Raw genomic sequence first — 17,766 nt, 5'->3', positions numbered from 1 at the left:
AAACACTATTATGCACATCTATCAAGTGATACTTGAACAAAGTTGGCAGAGTTGAGACGTGTCGGTGTTCACCAGCACTTTCTTTAAAGTATTTAAACGCTCCGAAGTGCACACGGGTTCTAAATGCATTTTCACCCCCAAGATCAATCAATCCCTTTATCACAAACGGTGCACTCCATAGCGATGAATTAAGGATCTAAAAACTATATTCACGAATCCATTGTTGACACAATTTTTAAAACAACTTCACAAAACAATGTCTGTTATAGAATAAACAACCCCTCTCACCATTATATAGGAGAGTAAAAGACACTACTAAGGGTTGTTTCCAAGAAACACATCCCTTTCCTTAAGGCTTGTTTGTTAACTACCTGATAATGACAAAGTAAATAGCTAATCGGGTTCAACCACGGTCGGGACAAGGATCTCGGTCAAGACCAGGTTCAAGTGTTCAACCACAGTTGGGTCAAGGATCCCGGTCGGGACTGGTTCAAGGGTCGAACCAGCAAATAGTGTAACCACGAAGAAACATGACCGTTATAGAAATAAACGTGCTCCCGTCAAATTTGGGATATACGATCGTACCATACATGAAAACTACAACCGACTCATTAAGAAGAGAAAAAAAACCTTACATTCGGACGGCTACCAAGAAGGATCATGAACGAATCCAACGACCGAAAACAAGAAGTAAACCCAATATAAACTATAGGGTCACACAAAGCAGAGGTATCTGAATCGTTTCCCTCTATTAACATTATTCAATTAAGCTCTGCAATTAGTCAGTGCTTTTTGGTGTTCCAACTACTAACTCAACCATCGGAGGTGGCTTCCCGATCTCCGAGTCGGTCCACATCTGACATTGTTTTGTAGAAACCTGAAGGCTGAACAATTTTTAGACACATTATTACTAAACTAGCCTCTCAAGAGAAACACCTATTGGCCATTTAGATATCCATTAAGAAAAGACACAACTAATTAATCAAAATGAAATTTTTAAATTTTCAAATAAAACTATTAAAATTACAACAATAAAATCCTCCATCTTCTTGAGTAGAGGATCCCAAGAAATTGGTCAACTAACACTCCATCAGTATTTCTGCCTAATTCTATATCCTAGTGTGGACCTCTAATGAATTTCTGTGAACTGTTTTTGTCAAAATACCTATCAAGACGAATATTGATTGCTTAAGATTAGAAAACCTACAAAGACAACTACCTAATGTGATAGGCACCTTTAAATGAACGGTGAGTGGATAGAGCCTCTACCATTCAACATTTAGAGAAAGCAGTATTTTAGGAATCGTGTTTGGAAATAACAATTTGATACCTATCTAATCGGCTCATAATGGATAGATTTGCCCTTACTTTATAATAATTTTCCTCTTTTTAAACTCTTTTCTCTTATACTCCATTTGTTTTAGTTCCACATTCAGAACTTTTTATCAGGAAAATACCAACATGAAGTCATGAACATCTTTAAGATAAAAAATCTTAGAAATTTTCTAATAACAAAATTTATATGTAAGAAACAAGAGTTACCATGAAAAAAAAATTTCAACAAATCTTTATGTTTTTGTTGAATAAAGAGATCCTTGGTGATATAAGACCAGATGGTCATCAAAGAGTTGGATTTTGCTCCGTTTTCTTATTCTATTCTAATGTGTTTCAGGGGAGTCTTATCTTGTTAGCTATCAAAGATACCAGTCCCACTAGAATGTATGATGATGGAGGTAGAGGAGTAGAGATTATCACAACTCATCACAAATACTACTGCAAACAAGACAATTCCAATGAATAGAGATGAATGTATTAGGTAGATTGCTTGGGTCAAATTTAGCTGGTGCCATTAATTATATTTGACTCTTCTCCTTGGAGAGAATCTCACAATAGGACTCAATAAGTGCTTTGGATTAGAATATCACATGTAATTGAATCTTATCACTCAGTGATACGTGTGGTTTTCTACCCAACCGACTTTGGACCCGGGTGGGCTAAACCAGATACTTAGTTGGGACCTTAACGACTGACAAAAGAAGAGTGTCGTTTACGTTGGACTTACATGGCAACATTGCCCTAAATAGAAGGTCAACTACAAGGATGATTGAGAGGGACAGACGACAAGGGAGCGTAATCCAGGGAGAAATGACAGCCCTTGTCGGGAAACCTGCCTAATCCGGAAAAAGTAATACATACACTATTTAAACAAGAACTCACCCCATTGGTAAGCATCCAATACATTCTGAACATAACCCTGTGTAGCACTGGCATGGGGTCTTAATATGTTCATTGTCTGACTTAGCCATCGGAGGCGGCTGCTCGGCATACGAGCCGACCCACGTCTAATCTTTCTTGAAGGACTCATTGTCTTGGGAACCAGAAGGGGCTTAGTCGGCATTAGAATAATAAATGAGACGCATTATTGGGCATTCATTTTTTATGGTAATATACTTTTCCATTCCACAACAAAAGATGAAGATACATCCAAGTTACATAACCTCAATATCTAAGGTACCGTAATAGGCCAATCAATCCTACTCGACAAGGAGACTGATTTCCTAGTCAGAAAGTGTAATTATTATTCTCCTTTAGTTTATAAGAAAAGGAACAAGAGCTTAATCAGTTCCTCAGATGATTCATGTCCTCAACCACACGTCGCACAATTATAGGGATGTCAACTCGGGCATTAATAGCCTTTATATAAGAGAGGCAATCGAAATCAACATCAACTAAGTCAAAGCTTTCAGCCATAAAATGTAGCAAGCCTTCCCTCATCGCCAATGTTTCTACTTCAATAATAGGCCTCCCATACGTGTCCGCAATAATATAACCAAGCCTAGCAGTTGAGTCCTTTAAAGCTGCATTTGAGTTAATCTTCATAGTGCCCTACAATGGAGGAAACCCACTTTCAATTGGGAGACCCCCCCCCCCCATAGAAAGGACCCAAACACTCCTATTAATTTGGCTTGGCTGATTTTTATGTTTTGTAGGACTTGATGTGGACCTTTTTGGGGGATAGTTTTGAGTAATAAATATTGTTGGGAGGGACCATTTTACCATAAACAGATATGGTTGTCTATCGTGAAGAGTTATGATCAGATATTGTACCTTATGCATGGTAGATTCAAATTCATTAATATCAGTTAGTGAAGGAAATGTTTTAAAAAAAAAATTTCCCCTTTTCTTTTTTGGGTGAGATAGTGATATTCAGAATTTGGGAAATTTACACTATCTTCTATGAGGTATCGTGTAATTAAAATTTTACCCATTGAATTTTTAAATTACAACTATCACGGTCAAGCAAATTTATATCCATGGTACCGTGTGTCGGCGATATATCGCCGACACACGGCGAAACTTCGACGTGTTGTTGGGGGGGGGACATGAAACCCCCCAGCAACACGACTTTAGCATTAAATCTGCGATATATATCGCCCATGGTCAAAAAGTTGACCGGAGAACCGAGAATTTTGGGAAATGAGACGGGGAGATTAGGATAGTTTGGATCGTCTCTCTGCGGTGTTTCTTGCCAGAGGTAGTTGGTGTTGGTGATGGTGATGGTGATGGACACGAACGCCGCGACGGAAGGAGAGAAGATGATTTGAGGGATGTTGAGCTGGGACTGCCACTCTCATTCCATTTCTATTGCTGACTGTTTTTGCCTCTTCACCAAAACCGAAACCCTCACCTTATAAGTTCGTCGGAGTGATCCTTGCTGGATGACCAGCACTGTTTCTTTACATCGTCATATGAATCTTGTTTAATCATTGTGAGTCTATCTATCTCAGAAACATTCTCTATTTTCTTAATCTTGTTGCTTTGTTCACACTTTTTTCTGCTTCCATTTCTGCGCCTGGGAGCCTGGGACGTGAGTTTGTGAGTCTAGCCGAGGAACGCGTCGGAATTTATGGTGGAGGGCGGCGAAGGTTGGGAATGGAACCACCGAACCAGTTGAGGAGAGGATCGTAAAACTAACGCAAAGTGGACATCAGAGCTTTGAAGGCAGAAGTGGGAAGTTCTTTAGCGTTCTCAACGCCTATCGGTATAGAAGGGTGAGATGGGAATGGAAGAACTAGGGTTTTGAATTTGTTGATGTGAGCACCATTGCCGGCAATTCCCATGATCTGCGCTGTAGAAGAAGATTTTGCCATTTAAGCTCTCGAAAAGTCAGGCGACATGTTGCCTGTGTCGCCAAGCACCAACACGGCGAACACCAGGAGACATGTCGGACCATGCTTATATCTTCATTCTTTATAAATAGGAAAAAAAAAAAAACCCATTTTCCCAATTTCCAATCTTTATTTTGTTCCCTCCCATTTTAACTCAGAAATATTTTGTAATAGAATAAATTCATCTCTTGGTTAATGTTGGGTTTAGTGATGAAAATCACTTTATCTTTGTTTGAATTCAAATTTTGAATTTGGTGGGTCCACTTAGTGTTAAACATGGGTAGGTGTTTGGTATCATTAAGAGGGCCTTGGGAGAGGTAAATGGAGAGAGAAAAGGTGAGTTCTAGTGACCAAAGTGGGTTTCCAAAAACGGATTAGCTTTGAGTCTCTTCTCTGTGGTTTTGCAAGAAAATGGCTCCTCGTGCCCCAGCAACCCAGAAGCGAGCGATTGAAGGGTTCCAAGAGCTAAGGAGAAGGGATTCAAGGAGCTTTGAGAGGTTAGGACCGATTGAGGAACAGTATCACACCAAATCTGACTATTTGAAGATTAAAAAGAAACCCTCCCGTGGATGTAACAACTCGAATATTTCGGATTAGTGAACCGAAAATCTGTGTGTTGTTGCATTCATTCATCTGTGGTGGTTTGTTGTTTATTTGCTTTGTGATTGTCTTTCAATTTATATTGCACAAGATCTTGGTTTATTTTGTTCATTTGGGTGATTTGTTTAATCATCCGGTTCCGTGGATTTGGTATTGTCTTCTACGGTTAATAAAGTTATAATTCTAGCAGTTAATTAAATGTTAATTATATTAGAATATAAGGGTAATATATGTAATTTAAAAGTTTGATGGATGAAAACGGGATTTGGGGAGGTAAACGTAATATTTCCCAAAAAATTTGATAGATTAACCTTCAGAAAACTTACGTTATCCATCAAAATCAATCATTTATCATTTAAAATTTTTTTTCTCTTTTTTTAGAATGTTTAATTAAGGGTATAAGTAGGCCTGTAAACGGACCGGATTCGGCTTGGATACACCAATATTCGAATCCGGCAAAAATTTAGAGAAGGCATCCGAAACTTTATCGGATATCCGATAATAATCCGATCCGATAAAATATCCAATTATTGATTGATAATTGTCACTTTTTTACATTTTTTATTATAAATTTCTAATTTCCGATTACCAAATACCACTATCCGAATCCGAATCCGATTATCATCTATTTTTAAAGAAAAATGTTAAATACTTTACTCTATACCGGATAAAAATTTATCCGGATATTATCTGACCCGATAAGCAATTATCCGAATCCGGTTGCTTAACGGACGGATACGGATATTTTCAGGTAAGAAAAATTTCGGATACGGATACCCTTAAACGAATACAAATGCGAATTCGAAGGCGAATTTTGGCTATCCATTTACAGGTCTAGGTATAAGTTTGGTCTAACAACCCCAATCCATATGGGCAACTAATCTTGAGCTCGAACAAGGTTAGGCCTAGGATTTTTCAACCTTGGTGTTGGGTTCAGATTAGAAAATGTAGGTTCTATGTCAAGGCTAGGCTGGGCTAGGATTGAGGCCTTGGACCTAGCTTGGCCTTAATTTTAGTCTACTAAAACTTTGTTACATGTCCGTTGACACAAAGAGGGGAAAAAATTAATAAAAAGAATTAGGACTAACTTGGTCCAGTCCAACTTGATCAAAATCAATCAAAGTAAGCTTGGGTTAGGTTGAACCCGTTAGAGTATGCATAATTTTTAATATTTCATCTTTGAATGAGGGTCATAGCAAGACTAATGAGTGGCAAAACTAGGAAAGATCATATTAAGGTCGGTTTAAAAGTCTCTGCAATAAACGATAAACTACAAGAAAGTCTTTTGAGGTGGCATGGCCATGTTCAACGGAGGCTTATAAATTCCGCTATGCAAAAAAGAGATTTAATCTAGAATTAAGGAATTAGAAGAATAGGAACAAAACCTAAATTTGAAGAGAATGGTGAGAAATGATATGGATTTTTATTTGTTCCTGTACTAACACCCTCCCATTACCTCCAGTTCGCTTTTATATTTTAGACACGTGGATCATTCCAATCGGATGAACAAAATTCATCTGAAAAACACACATTTCTAAGTTCCTTGGAGAAGGTGAAGGAGAGGAGAGAGAATTGAGAACTTAGAAAAGTGTGTTTTTCAAATGAATTTTTGTTCATACGATTGGAATGATTCACGTGTCTAAAATCTAACGAAGAGCTGGAGGTAATGAGAGGTGTCAGTACAGGATAAAAATCTGAAATGATAGACATGGTGTAGGCCTTGTATCTAATATGGGCCTTAAACAAAACTAATTGGAAGACAAGAATCCATGTAGTCAGCCCATTTAGTTGGGACAAGACTTGTTCTTGTTGTAACGAAGATTAAGGTAAGTTAGCTAAGCCAACAAGTTTTTAAAGTATTTCAAGAAATAATTTGTTATTATTTTTGGGATCTGAAGCAAATTTTATGAAATGTTTTTTAAAATATTTCTTTAAATATAAATAAAAAATTTAATACATATAAATTGAGTTATGAATTAGATCTTAACAGCTGCCTCGGTATTGAATTTAAAGTCATGGTATAAAAATTAATTAATTAATTAAATTTTTATTTTTGGGGGGGGCGGGGCCCCCCCCCCCCCCCCCCCCCCCCCCCCCCCCCCCCCCCCCCCCCCCCCCCCCCCCCCCAATTTGTTACAAACAAGGTACTCTTTTGTCAAAGGCCCACGATTGATATCTTCAGCTTCCAACCAACTTCAGATATGGGCGTAATGGAAGGTTAAAAATAACAAAAAGTTGGGAACAAAATCCAAACACACCTCAAGCCAACAACGAAACATTAGAACAATAATCCTAAACCTGAAAGTTGTCTATAACACGATCTTACCCAATTTGGGATCACCCAATTAACTTAATCTACAATGGTCAAAGGGGTAAACATCATACAATAATTAGATTAGAAACTCTTTCAGGCGTTAATGGAAGGGTGAGGTTTGTTCATCTTAGTAGAAAAGCAAACAAAGCTGCTGATTGGATGTCTAGGGTGCAACTTTGTCCCTTAGACCCATGGGCTTTCTTCCCAGATCCTCCAGTTGGGTTAGAAAGAATTCTTATGGTGGATAGAGAGTCTTGTTTAAGTTAAGTTTTCTGTTTGTTCCTTTGGGTTGTTTAACCGGTCTTTGTACAAGGAAAAAAAAAAAAAAAAAACCTTTTTATAATTTGGTGACAATTTAGGTCTCATTTGGTGACTTACTATAAGTGTTTTTGTTTTAAAAATATAAAAAATAATTTTAAATGCTTTCTGAAATAGAAACACTTTTATACACATTTGTTAAAACTTATTTTTAGAAGTCGAACGATATCATACCTAAAAGCAAACAACAAAAAGAATTGAAACATATTACAATTATGAGGCCAAAGGCAATGATTTCACTGGAGGCAAAAGATGAAGAACTTTGGTCACTAAAGATAAAAGAAAACGAAAAAATCAAAAGTATTTCTCAAAGTAAAATTTTATATTGAAAAATATCACAAAGAACAAAATAGTTTTACTAAACGATTTCAATTTATCCTTTTGTTTCTCAAAATCACAATTTTTTTGGCAAATTATCAAAAGGATCCTTAATTCGCTTAATGTAATTACTTAATTAGAAGCATTTTATTTATTTTTTATTTTATTTATTTATTTATTTTATTTTCTTGAAAAGGTAGCTTGTTACTATGGGGTGGGAACTAAATTATTAATATACGCAGTGGGTGCGAACCTAAGACCTTCCCATGGGAGGGCAGGTATTTAACCGCTTGACTAAAACATCATTGTTCAGAAGCACTTTATTTGATAGACAAGAATCATTTGTCAAGTTAGAGACGCAACTAATTATTGCAAACTAAGCATGTGATTGAAAATAAATCAACTTGGAGACGCAAACCGATCAACTACTTGGAGACGCAACTAATTAATGCAAACCAAGCATGTGATTGAAGAGACATGGTTAATCTGTACCAAGAAGAAAAAAAAAACATAGTTAATGAGATTGATTCCACTCATGCTAATTGTCTTTTTTTTTTGACAAAATCTGGTAGGACTGAAGGTGATTGGAATCATTTAACATCACTAACCACATTTTATTCTTCAAATAAAGGTCACAAATCACATGAGAAGCTTGATTTTTATTGACAAAAGATCTAACTTTTGTGAAGCTAAAACACATCCATGTTTTATGGAAACTATTGTGCTAATCTGATGTATAATACTATCTATCAATGTTAACAGCTCTACTTCTCAATAATTAATTTTTCTAACTCAAAAAAGAATGCCCGAAATTTTCTTTGTGAATTATTCAAGTTCTATTAATTAAAAAAACAAAGAAGGGAGAATCCATTGGTGAATGCTTAGTTAATTTAACATAGCAAGGAGTAAAAACACGGATAATTAGTAGAAAACTTTTCGTTTTTAGATAATCTAATTGGCTCGACAACGAGGCGCTAATGGCCAAAAAGTTGCCCTTCAAAAGGTACCTTTTTTCTGAGTGTGTCGATCAATCTACGTTTTTCTCTTTTTTTCCCGAGTGTATCAAGCTACTGAGTTTATTTCTGTGGAGAAAATCTGATCTTTGAGTGCAGCAAAAATGAATTTTGAGTTCTCGGTAGCCCGCCCGAGACCATCACAATCACCATTATGGATATCCTACTTCCCAAAACATCATTTCCGAGGTTCTCAAAAGCTTGGATTTCCTGTAAGGTGCTCTAAAGAACCCAAGCTACGTTTCAATCTATTGGGTCAATCTCTTGGCGATAAATGGAAACTAAAAGACATCGACGCAAGTGGGTCATCTGTTCTTTCTTTCAATCTTTCTTTGATCTTTGTGTTGGTTACTTGTTTCTTCTTTTGTGTTGGTTACTTGTTTCTTCTTTTGTTTCTAAATTTGCAAAAAGAATTCGGATTCAAGTAAGAGCATAAAATGTTAAATCTATTAAAATTAAGTCTGTCAGCCTGTGTGAACTGATTCTGATCACTTGAACTTAGTAAAAGCGAAAGATGAATCTGAACTGTTTCCTCTGAATACTGTGGAGATAAATAAGTGATCAAATGAGCACAGGAGCTATAAAATCATTGGAGAATTCAGCAACGTTTTGTTGCGAGAAGGTTGGGATTCTGCAGTAGGAGTTCGAGATACATTGTGACCAACTTCGAAGAGTATTTAGTTGCCTTTGGCTTGTCATTCCAAATTGTGTAAAATTTGTCTTGGGGGAGTGGGAGGGAGTACCCACCTCTGAGGAGTCTCTTGACGAGTTTCTTTTCCAGTGGCAATGTGGGTATAGCCATCTTCAAATGGGGTTGGTTGGACCCTTGGGATTTTGAGACTTAAGAGAGGGAGTCAAGCGTGTTCATGTGGGTATAGCCATCTTCCAATGGGGTTGGTTGGACCCTTGGATTTTGAGACTTAAGAGAGGGAGTCCAAGCGTGTTCAAGTTCTTTTTTTTTTTTTTTTGTTGACACCTTCAGAATTTTTTTCCCATGGACAGGACAGTCTTTCGCTTTTTGTCAAGGCGGGAATGTGGCGATGTCTGGTCCCTAAATTGGTGTCCCCTGACTCTGCACCGGGTTTGCCCTTATAGATATTACTCTAATCAAGTAGCTTCTCCCTTGGGATGTCTACCTAAAGAGACATCGAAGGCGAATTCTTCTGCCTCGTGTTTGTCTAATGTGCATGGTGAATTCGGTGACAACCTGTTTCTCTGTTGCTTTCCCACTGAACTTCGTTTTTTTTTCTCTTTCTGAAGACATGAATAATTTATCCCATATTGATACATGTTTATTTAGTGGAAGTGGAAAATTCTTTTGGAATGGGCTTTTGATTGTATCTAATCAGCATGCATATGGATGCAGCAGAATGCTAGGCAATACATGGAAGTAAATGAAGCTATTGATAAAATCAAAACCAGAATGACTTCCTGCAGGATCTGCTTATCCCATTGTGAGGCTAGAAGTGTAAATGAGCTGTCAAACAGGGAGTTCAGGCCTATATTATGATTCTGGAATGACTTTCCTTTGTTAAATGTAAATCTTTGCTGCTTTGGTTGGTAGACTTTGTCTGTTATTACAGTCATGGGTTATCTGTTTTCTCTAGCATGAATTCATATGAAGCTGTTGTGCATGGTGAAGTACTCTTGGACCTTCTAGACAATGAAACACAAGGAGTAGGTGTCTCAGTGGTCTGCATCATTCAAAAAAGGTCGAAGGAAGCAGCAATTGATTTATCATTCTTTGAACCCTGATATATCATCCGCTTAGGCGTTGTTTCTGAAGAATGGGAACAATGGCAGATGCTTGCCTTGCCATCTAATATTGACGACATTCTTATTGTCGTTAAACACTTCAGCCCAAGTCACCAAAGTTACTCCAAAGAATATCCCAAACATTCATCTCACTAATGAAGCAATCTTCCTCATCATCTGATGGTGAAAAAATAACACAAGTGTCATATGCATTAATTTCCTAGGAAGCCCTTGGAGTACTGAATACTGGACAGTTTTTGCGAAGTACCTAGGGCATCAATCTACCTACCTCAGCATAGCATTTTGATGCAAGGAGCAGGTGGCAAGTATTCAGTGGATGTTCCTTCCTAAGGAAAAGCATTAGCACATGGTTGTTCTATTGCCTTCATAGGTGGCAACTCCACTGTTGATAGATGTTTCAATTCTCATCCTTAGTCTCTAGAACCCCTTTTGGTAATGTCTTTTGAGCTCTGGCAGGTTTTATTAATTGGTATTGAGTGGTTATTTGTTCATTCTCCTCAGTTGTGAAGTGCAGAGGTCCAAAATCTTGATTTCATCCTTGTTAAGATCTGGACTCAATTGGTAGTCAGTCATAGTTACGTAACTGTCTTCTTTGGCACTGTATCAGTTCTATGTGTATTTTGTCTTTAAATTTAAAATGCTTGTCCTAGAACAAGTTCTTGGACTCTTATCCACTATATGGGAAGTGATCAAGAAAATACCATGTTGAATGGCTGGTTGAATTGGCACCTTTTTCTCCTCCAACTTGCGTATAGATTCTTTTGGGGTGTAATAATGAACATGTGTTGCAAAACAGCCCCAAAGGGAAATACAAGGGGAAGGAAGGGGGCTGGGGTGGGGTAGCAGAATACATTAGGGAGAGAGTGAATTGTGTAAAATAGTAGGATCTAGGCCCTAGCCCCTAGGTAACAACAATGTGCCTGTTCCTTGGGGATTCTACGAGAAGTTTCTTAAGGTGGGTGTTAGAGTTAACATCCCTATAGATGGCCTTCCAAATCTAGTCATTGGATCTAGATTTGGAAGTCCATGTGTGGAGGTTGCGCTACAAAAGGGAGGGGGGAGCAAAGAGAAAAAGGGGTGGGGGGCCCGAGGCAAAGCTAGCCTAGAATTAACAAGTAAATTAGTGTCAAGTCCTCAGGCAACAATACTATGTCTGTTCCTTGGGGAGTCTATAAGAGGTTTCTTAGGGAGGGAAGTGATTTTGGAGTTAACATCTTGCTGGTGGCTTTCCAGATCTGGTTAGTAGATCTAAATTTGGATATCCATTTGTGGAGTTTGTACTCCATCCACATGTGCGAGGTACATGCGCTAATGATCAGTTTCCCAATAGTTTCAGCAATCAAGGGACCACTAAAGGAAGATTTGAGGCAACGATACTCAAAAGGCAAAAGGTAGGGGGACCTTGAATGGTGCCAAATAAAGGCAATAGTAAGAAACTAAATAGTTTTGGCAAAGGGGCAGGCAAAGAAGAGGTGGGGAATGCTTTCCTCCTTGCGTAGAAGATATAAGAGGGGTTGACTGAAAAAGAGCTGTGGTTTAGGAAAGATTGGGTGGGGAGACAAAGGAAGAGTGCTCTCTAGGAGGTGAAGGCTTGGCAAGGATTGGGACTTTGGGAGAGGGAGTACAGTTGTGGTGCCAAAAAGAGGTAGAGGTGAAGATGCCGTTTCTGGAAGGGAGCTAGAGGAGCTTATCTCTAGAGGGGCCAATGGGAGAGTGAGGTGGAAGGACATTCTAAATAGGATTGGGCTTATGGGGGAAGGGAGAGGGGTTCTAGGATTTGGAGGTGATGAAGAAAGAAAGAGGGGAGCTTTTTGGAATACCAAACAGAGCATGCGGTCCCATAACATGGTAAAGTATACCAAGAGGGTGCTAGGGGTCCAGCTAGAAGGATATTGAAGCCATCAGCAATGGAGGAGGAGGAGGTAGAGAGATCTAGGGACACAAGGAGAGGAGAGATCTCTAGGTTCAAGAAGGGTTAGAAGGGATGGTAGTGGTCCAAAAAGACTCGCTCTCAAGGAGGTGGGAGTAGACCCAGTTAACTTTTCTTTAGAAGAAGTTCTCCGTATGAGTTTAAGAAGGCCCATGTTATTGTACTCTTTGATTCTACAGATGCCAAGGCCACCTTTATAGTTGAGTTTATACTTCATAGATTTTGGACCTGATGATGGGATGGGGGAATCTAGAAGTTTCTTGGCCTTTCCAAAGGAAGCTACAAAACAGAAACTCCATGGCCTGGTTTAAAGAATTGGGGATGAGGAAATCTTGGCACTAATAGAGTAGGAGGATAGGAGGACTGATTTGATCAGAGCAAGTATACCAATGAAGAAGAGGACTTGCCTTTGCAGAGTTGGAGGTGGTTTCTGATAAGGTCAAGCATGGGATTGCAACGCTAGCTACTAAGGCGGGTGGGAATGTGGGGCAGGCCAAGATATTTAATGGGAGAGGAGCCTACGTGGAAGCAATGTTCTGGAAGAGGAGGAAATGAGAGAACTAGGGACACCTGGGAAGAAGAGTTTGACTCAAGAAGGTGAAGGCCTGAGAGAGATGCGAACCGCTGGAGGGAGTTGGGAATGAAGGAGATGGAGGTGGGATCAGCTTTACAAAAGTTCACAAGGTCATTTGGGAAGCAAGTTGAGTGAGATTTCCAGCTTTGCACTTCGGGAGAGGGGAGATCAATTGGTGGTCAGTGAGAGTTTGGATACTATTAGAGAGAACTTCTAAGGAAAGAAAGGAGGTAGTGGAGAGAGGGCAGCCATGGATGCCAACTTGGAGGAGAAGAACCAGGCTGAAGTGTCATTGACAAGGACAGAGAAGGTGGGGGTGGAAATGCAAGTGAGGATCCATGTCCCATCTAAGGGAGTCAAAACCTTTATGGATGTCAGTTATAAGAAGGGCAGCAGGGTAGGTATACTTAAGGTTGAAACCATTGACAATTTTAGAGCATAAGAAGGTGTTATCAATAATTCTCTCACTAGAGATGAAGGTAGATTGGTTGGGGTTGACTCAAAGGGGGACAACAAGCTAGATGCGGTTTGGAAGGATCTTTGCAATGAATTTGTAGAGAAAATGGCCTGAAACCCATCATGGAGGATGGCCCTGCAGATCTGGAATGAGCCACACAAAGGTTTGGTTTATTTGGCAGAGCTGATAATGGTTGAGGAAGAAGCTTCTAATAGCTTTATTGAGACCATCGTTTATTAAATCCCAATAGGAAAGGAAGAATCCCATACTAAATCTGTCAGGTCTTGGTGCGCAACAGTAAAGATTTCTTCCTTATAAGGAATGACTTGGAGAGTGTCCCAAAGGGACAAAGGGGAAATTTGTTGATTCAGGAAGGGGGATTGGGATGGTTGCTGAAGTGGGAGGATTAAGGAGAGAGTGGAAGTGGGATATGGCTTTATTTTTGATCCTAGGTATAGGGATCACAAAGCATCTTCCTTATAGAGGAGGAGGGTGATGGAGTTATAATTATCATGGGCTTAGAGAGAGCGGTGGAAGAAGGCAGAATAGGAGTCTCCAAGGTTTAATCACTTGATGTAGAATTTCTATCGGAGGAAGATTTTGCTGTTGTGTGGCAAGAGTGGTAAGCTCTTATGAGAGTCTGTTTTCCTCCACAGTGAAAAGAGGGTTAGAGAGGTTGGGCAGAAGCTGAGATTGCATACAGGAGAGATTGTTTGGGTAGAAGAGATACGAAAGGAGATATTGCCGAAGGTTGAGGAATTCTAGATTTTGAGCTCAGATTTTACTAAGCGGAGCTTAGTGGCAAATTCAACAGGGTGGGGGGGGGGGGGGTTGGTGAGGCGGCTTGTTCCAAGCTTTGGTGACAGTAGGGGGGAAGAGGGGGCGAGGTCCACGTATAAAAAAAATTGAATGATTTAGGGCCGAAGGAGTTGAAGGATTGGATTTGGATCTTGCAGAGAAAAGGAGGTGAGTGGTTTGTGTCTGTACTTCTATTTCGAAAACTGTTCTTGATTGATGGTTGTGATGAAGAGGAGGAGGCCATGTGGAAAGACATTGAGGCGATGCAACATCAATTTCCAGAACTAAGTTTTGAAAACAGGACCGAAATTTTAGAGAAAAGGAATCATTAGTTGCTTTGATAGCTAGCACACATGCATACGTGGCTCGTGCATGGGTGTAGGAGCTGGTAAACAAAGCTGTATTGGTAGTTTATGTTGAGTTGGATACAAGGCAGAATAGTTTTGTTACTGGGTAGTGGACTAAGTAGCTAATATTGTGATTAACATAGTTGTTAATGCCCCAAGGCGGTAGAGGGGTGCCTAAGAGCTTTAGGCGACACGGAGCCAACCTAGGTGACTAAGGAGTGCGAGTACTACTTTCTATTTCCTGACTTCCTGTATTTTCTAACATTATGTAGTATGTTACAAAATATCCTTAAAAGGAAGAACATGGTTAAGTACGCTTCTGCACAAGCAGAGTAGCCGGGGGGGGGGGGATTTCCCGTGCTGCCTTACCCAGCAATTTTTTTCTGAGTGGCTGTTTCGATGCCTTGACATCATATACCTTTGATTAAAAAACCAAAGTCATGATACATGGAGTCGTCAAAAACCAACAATAAGCCACATGAAATCATCTATATTAAGCCACAGCAAGTCATAAAGAAACATGTGGCCAGAAGACAACAGAACTGAACGAGCAATCTATTGAGTTTGAAACAAATAAAACAGATTGTTATATACTGTTCTTGGAATTGGCCATTGATAGTATATGTAATCTCACATTTGGTCTATACCATTCTTGAAAATATGATTCTACCCATAAGTAATTAAAGTGCCGTTGGTTTAAGTGGTCAGTATGTTATTTTCACATGACACTTTTGTATTTGGTAGAGAGCAAAACCAGCTTTCCAATAAATCTAGGATTGCTTAAATTTGATTTGTATGAAGAGACTTGTGTTGTGGACAAACTTTATTTGGTATGCATGAATGTTGTTGACTTGTTGTAATTGTTCTGAATAAAAATGTTTATTAGGTATCAATTCAGATAAATAATATACTGTAATTTTGGGTTTTAACAATGTTTTGCCATAGTATGATCTTAAAATTTTGCATACTTCTGAAAGTCCTTTCTTTCTTTTTTCTTGAAATAGGTTATTAGCTTTGTATTTTTTTTTGGAATTTTGTTTTTCAACTATTTTTATTGGATTTGGATCCGGGTAGTTATTTATGAATGCTATCTCAAGTAAATAAGATATCATTCATAAACAAGATTCAAAATTTCATTTTGTCTCAAGGATTTGACCACCTTGAGACGTTGAGATATCGAAATTTCCGCTCTTTGGCAAAATCTGGTATTGAATTTTGCCAACTGTCAGCAGTTAATTTTGGTTGTTTTTATTCATTTGTTACCTGAACAGCTTATTCTTTTAATGATAAATGGTTGTTTTTATATTAGAAAAAGGGAAGATACAAAAAAGTCAATCTCCTAGAGCTCCAATCGGGGGAAGAAGATTCATCAAAGGAGGGCATTCCGTCCTACACAGGGAAAAAACTCAAAACCCATTACATTCTGAAGTAAACATGAGCTTCTGCATCCTTCTTAATAAAGTCCACTAGCTCTGCTGGAAAATCACTAGGTGCCCATTCCACGGGCTCTGTGTCAGCTAGATGCCAGTCATGAAATCGTCTGGCTGGTTGTGCTCCCTCCACACATGCACAAATTCCTTTACATGAAGGACAACCGCCATCTGTTTTATTTCCCCTTTCAAAGGTTGGACTGCTACACGGCCCTTGGATTCTCCCATTAGTAATGTTTATTGCAAACTTGGGAACAGATCAGATAGAAACAGCCAGTTCTTTTGATATGCAGATCTTCAAGCCTTCATAGATTGCTTTCATCTTCATAGCTAATACTGAAAGTTTTCCTTTACCTGCAAAAGCCAGCATAGGATCTTCCCCTTCATGCCTTATCACACCACCAAAAGAAGCTCCTGAGTTGATTAAAGCCCTATCACAATGCAGTGCACCATTTGTTGAGGAAGCTTAAACTAGGAAAAGCTCTAGGCAGAATAGACTTCCAAGTTCCAATCAAACTGTATATTCCACTTCTCCAGATTGGAGCATCCAAAGCGTCCATTGAACATGATCTGCCACCTAAAATGACTTTCTCTTTTCATGTAGCACAGCTATTTGCCTATTCTGAATTAACTTCAGTATGATCATTCATTACTTAACCCTTCCTAGTCGTGACTCATCTGTTCTCAACATAACAGAGTTTATTTATTGAATGCCTCTTAGCTGCTCAATATTCTGCAACTTACAACATAGCCAGTTGTATGCATACTCATGATGTCTGGAAAATTTTACCTTTAAATTATAAAAGGAATATTTTGATCACACCACACAAAGGACACAGCTGTCAACTTCATTATCCTATTTTGATTCTCTGTGGTACATCGGTATTTATATCAATTTCTTTATTTATGAACTATAATCAAACTTGGATATCTAAAATAATCACATTACAGAATCTCATTGCTCTTCACCACCTCTGTCTGTTCTAGTAGCATACAGTTAATGGGTCAGTTACGTTGCACCATCTTGTCACCTCATAGACTAACTTCTTAAAACAGCATCCCTCAATGCGATGATATTTCTGGTTCAATTCTGATTTCTGAATCAGAACTCTATGACAGAGACTTCTTTCTTCTTTAAATACGCTTGATTAACACCACTATTAACATCTCTTGATGGACATTTTGTTTGGGTTTCTCAACAATGCTACAGGTGTGGTGCAAGACAGATTAAACTCATGGCTCCTAAAGACCCAAAACTTTCTGAATGAAGTTGCCTCTCCATTGGTGAAAACTGGGCAGGTTAAGAAGACTGATCCTGAAAATGACCTGGACACTCAAGAAATTGGAGAACTCTTTCTGGCAGAACAAACTATTGATTGTAGAACACAGAATGGAAATCTTTCTTTAGCGGCCATTGCATCCATTGAGCAGTTCAGTAGGTAAAGAGGCCTAACAAGTAGTGGTTTCAAGTATTCACATTGATATGTTTGGGTGTGAACTTTCTTTTACTGTTACTTGATTTGTTTCTTACTTGTCAGAATAATTTTGGCATGGTGATCATGTAACACTTGAAGACTGTGAACCAAAATATTAGGGTGAATGACACTTAGCTCCCCTCTTAGTTGTCCAAATGACTCTTAGACCCCCTCTTAGTTGAATAATGACAGTTACACCCCTGCTTACCTGGCAAAGGTGATAAATCCCTCCCTTATGTTAACTTTC

At 38.8% G+C, this 17,766-nt stretch overlaps 1 protein-coding gene across 1 annotated transcript in view; it reads left to right on the top strand.

The window, feature by feature from the left end:
• Positions 1–8,674: 8,674 nt before the first annotated feature.
• The window catches only part of LOC149016055 (chromosome-partitioning protein, putative (DUF639)), a 115,013-nt gene continuing 105,921 nt past the window's right edge, over positions 8,675–17,766 (top strand). Inside the window, exons 1-2 of the mRNA XM_089157177.1 lie at positions 8,675–9,032; positions 17,255–17,483. Coding sequence (XP_089013303.1) covers positions 8,837–9,032; positions 17,255–17,483 — 425 coding nt within the window. The 5' untranslated portion in view covers positions 8,675–8,836. The remainder of the gene's footprint in view (positions 9,033–17,254; positions 17,484–17,766) is intronic.

This window comes from Hakea prostrata, chromosome 5 (assembly GCF_041222555.1).
Source record: "Hakea prostrata isolate BN-2017 chromosome 5, UWA_Hpros_2, whole genome shotgun sequence".
In the NCBI taxonomy this organism is placed as follows: Eukaryota; Viridiplantae; Streptophyta; class Magnoliopsida; order Proteales; family Proteaceae; genus Hakea; species Hakea prostrata.
This window is presented reverse-complemented; position numbering and strand designations above follow the sequence as displayed.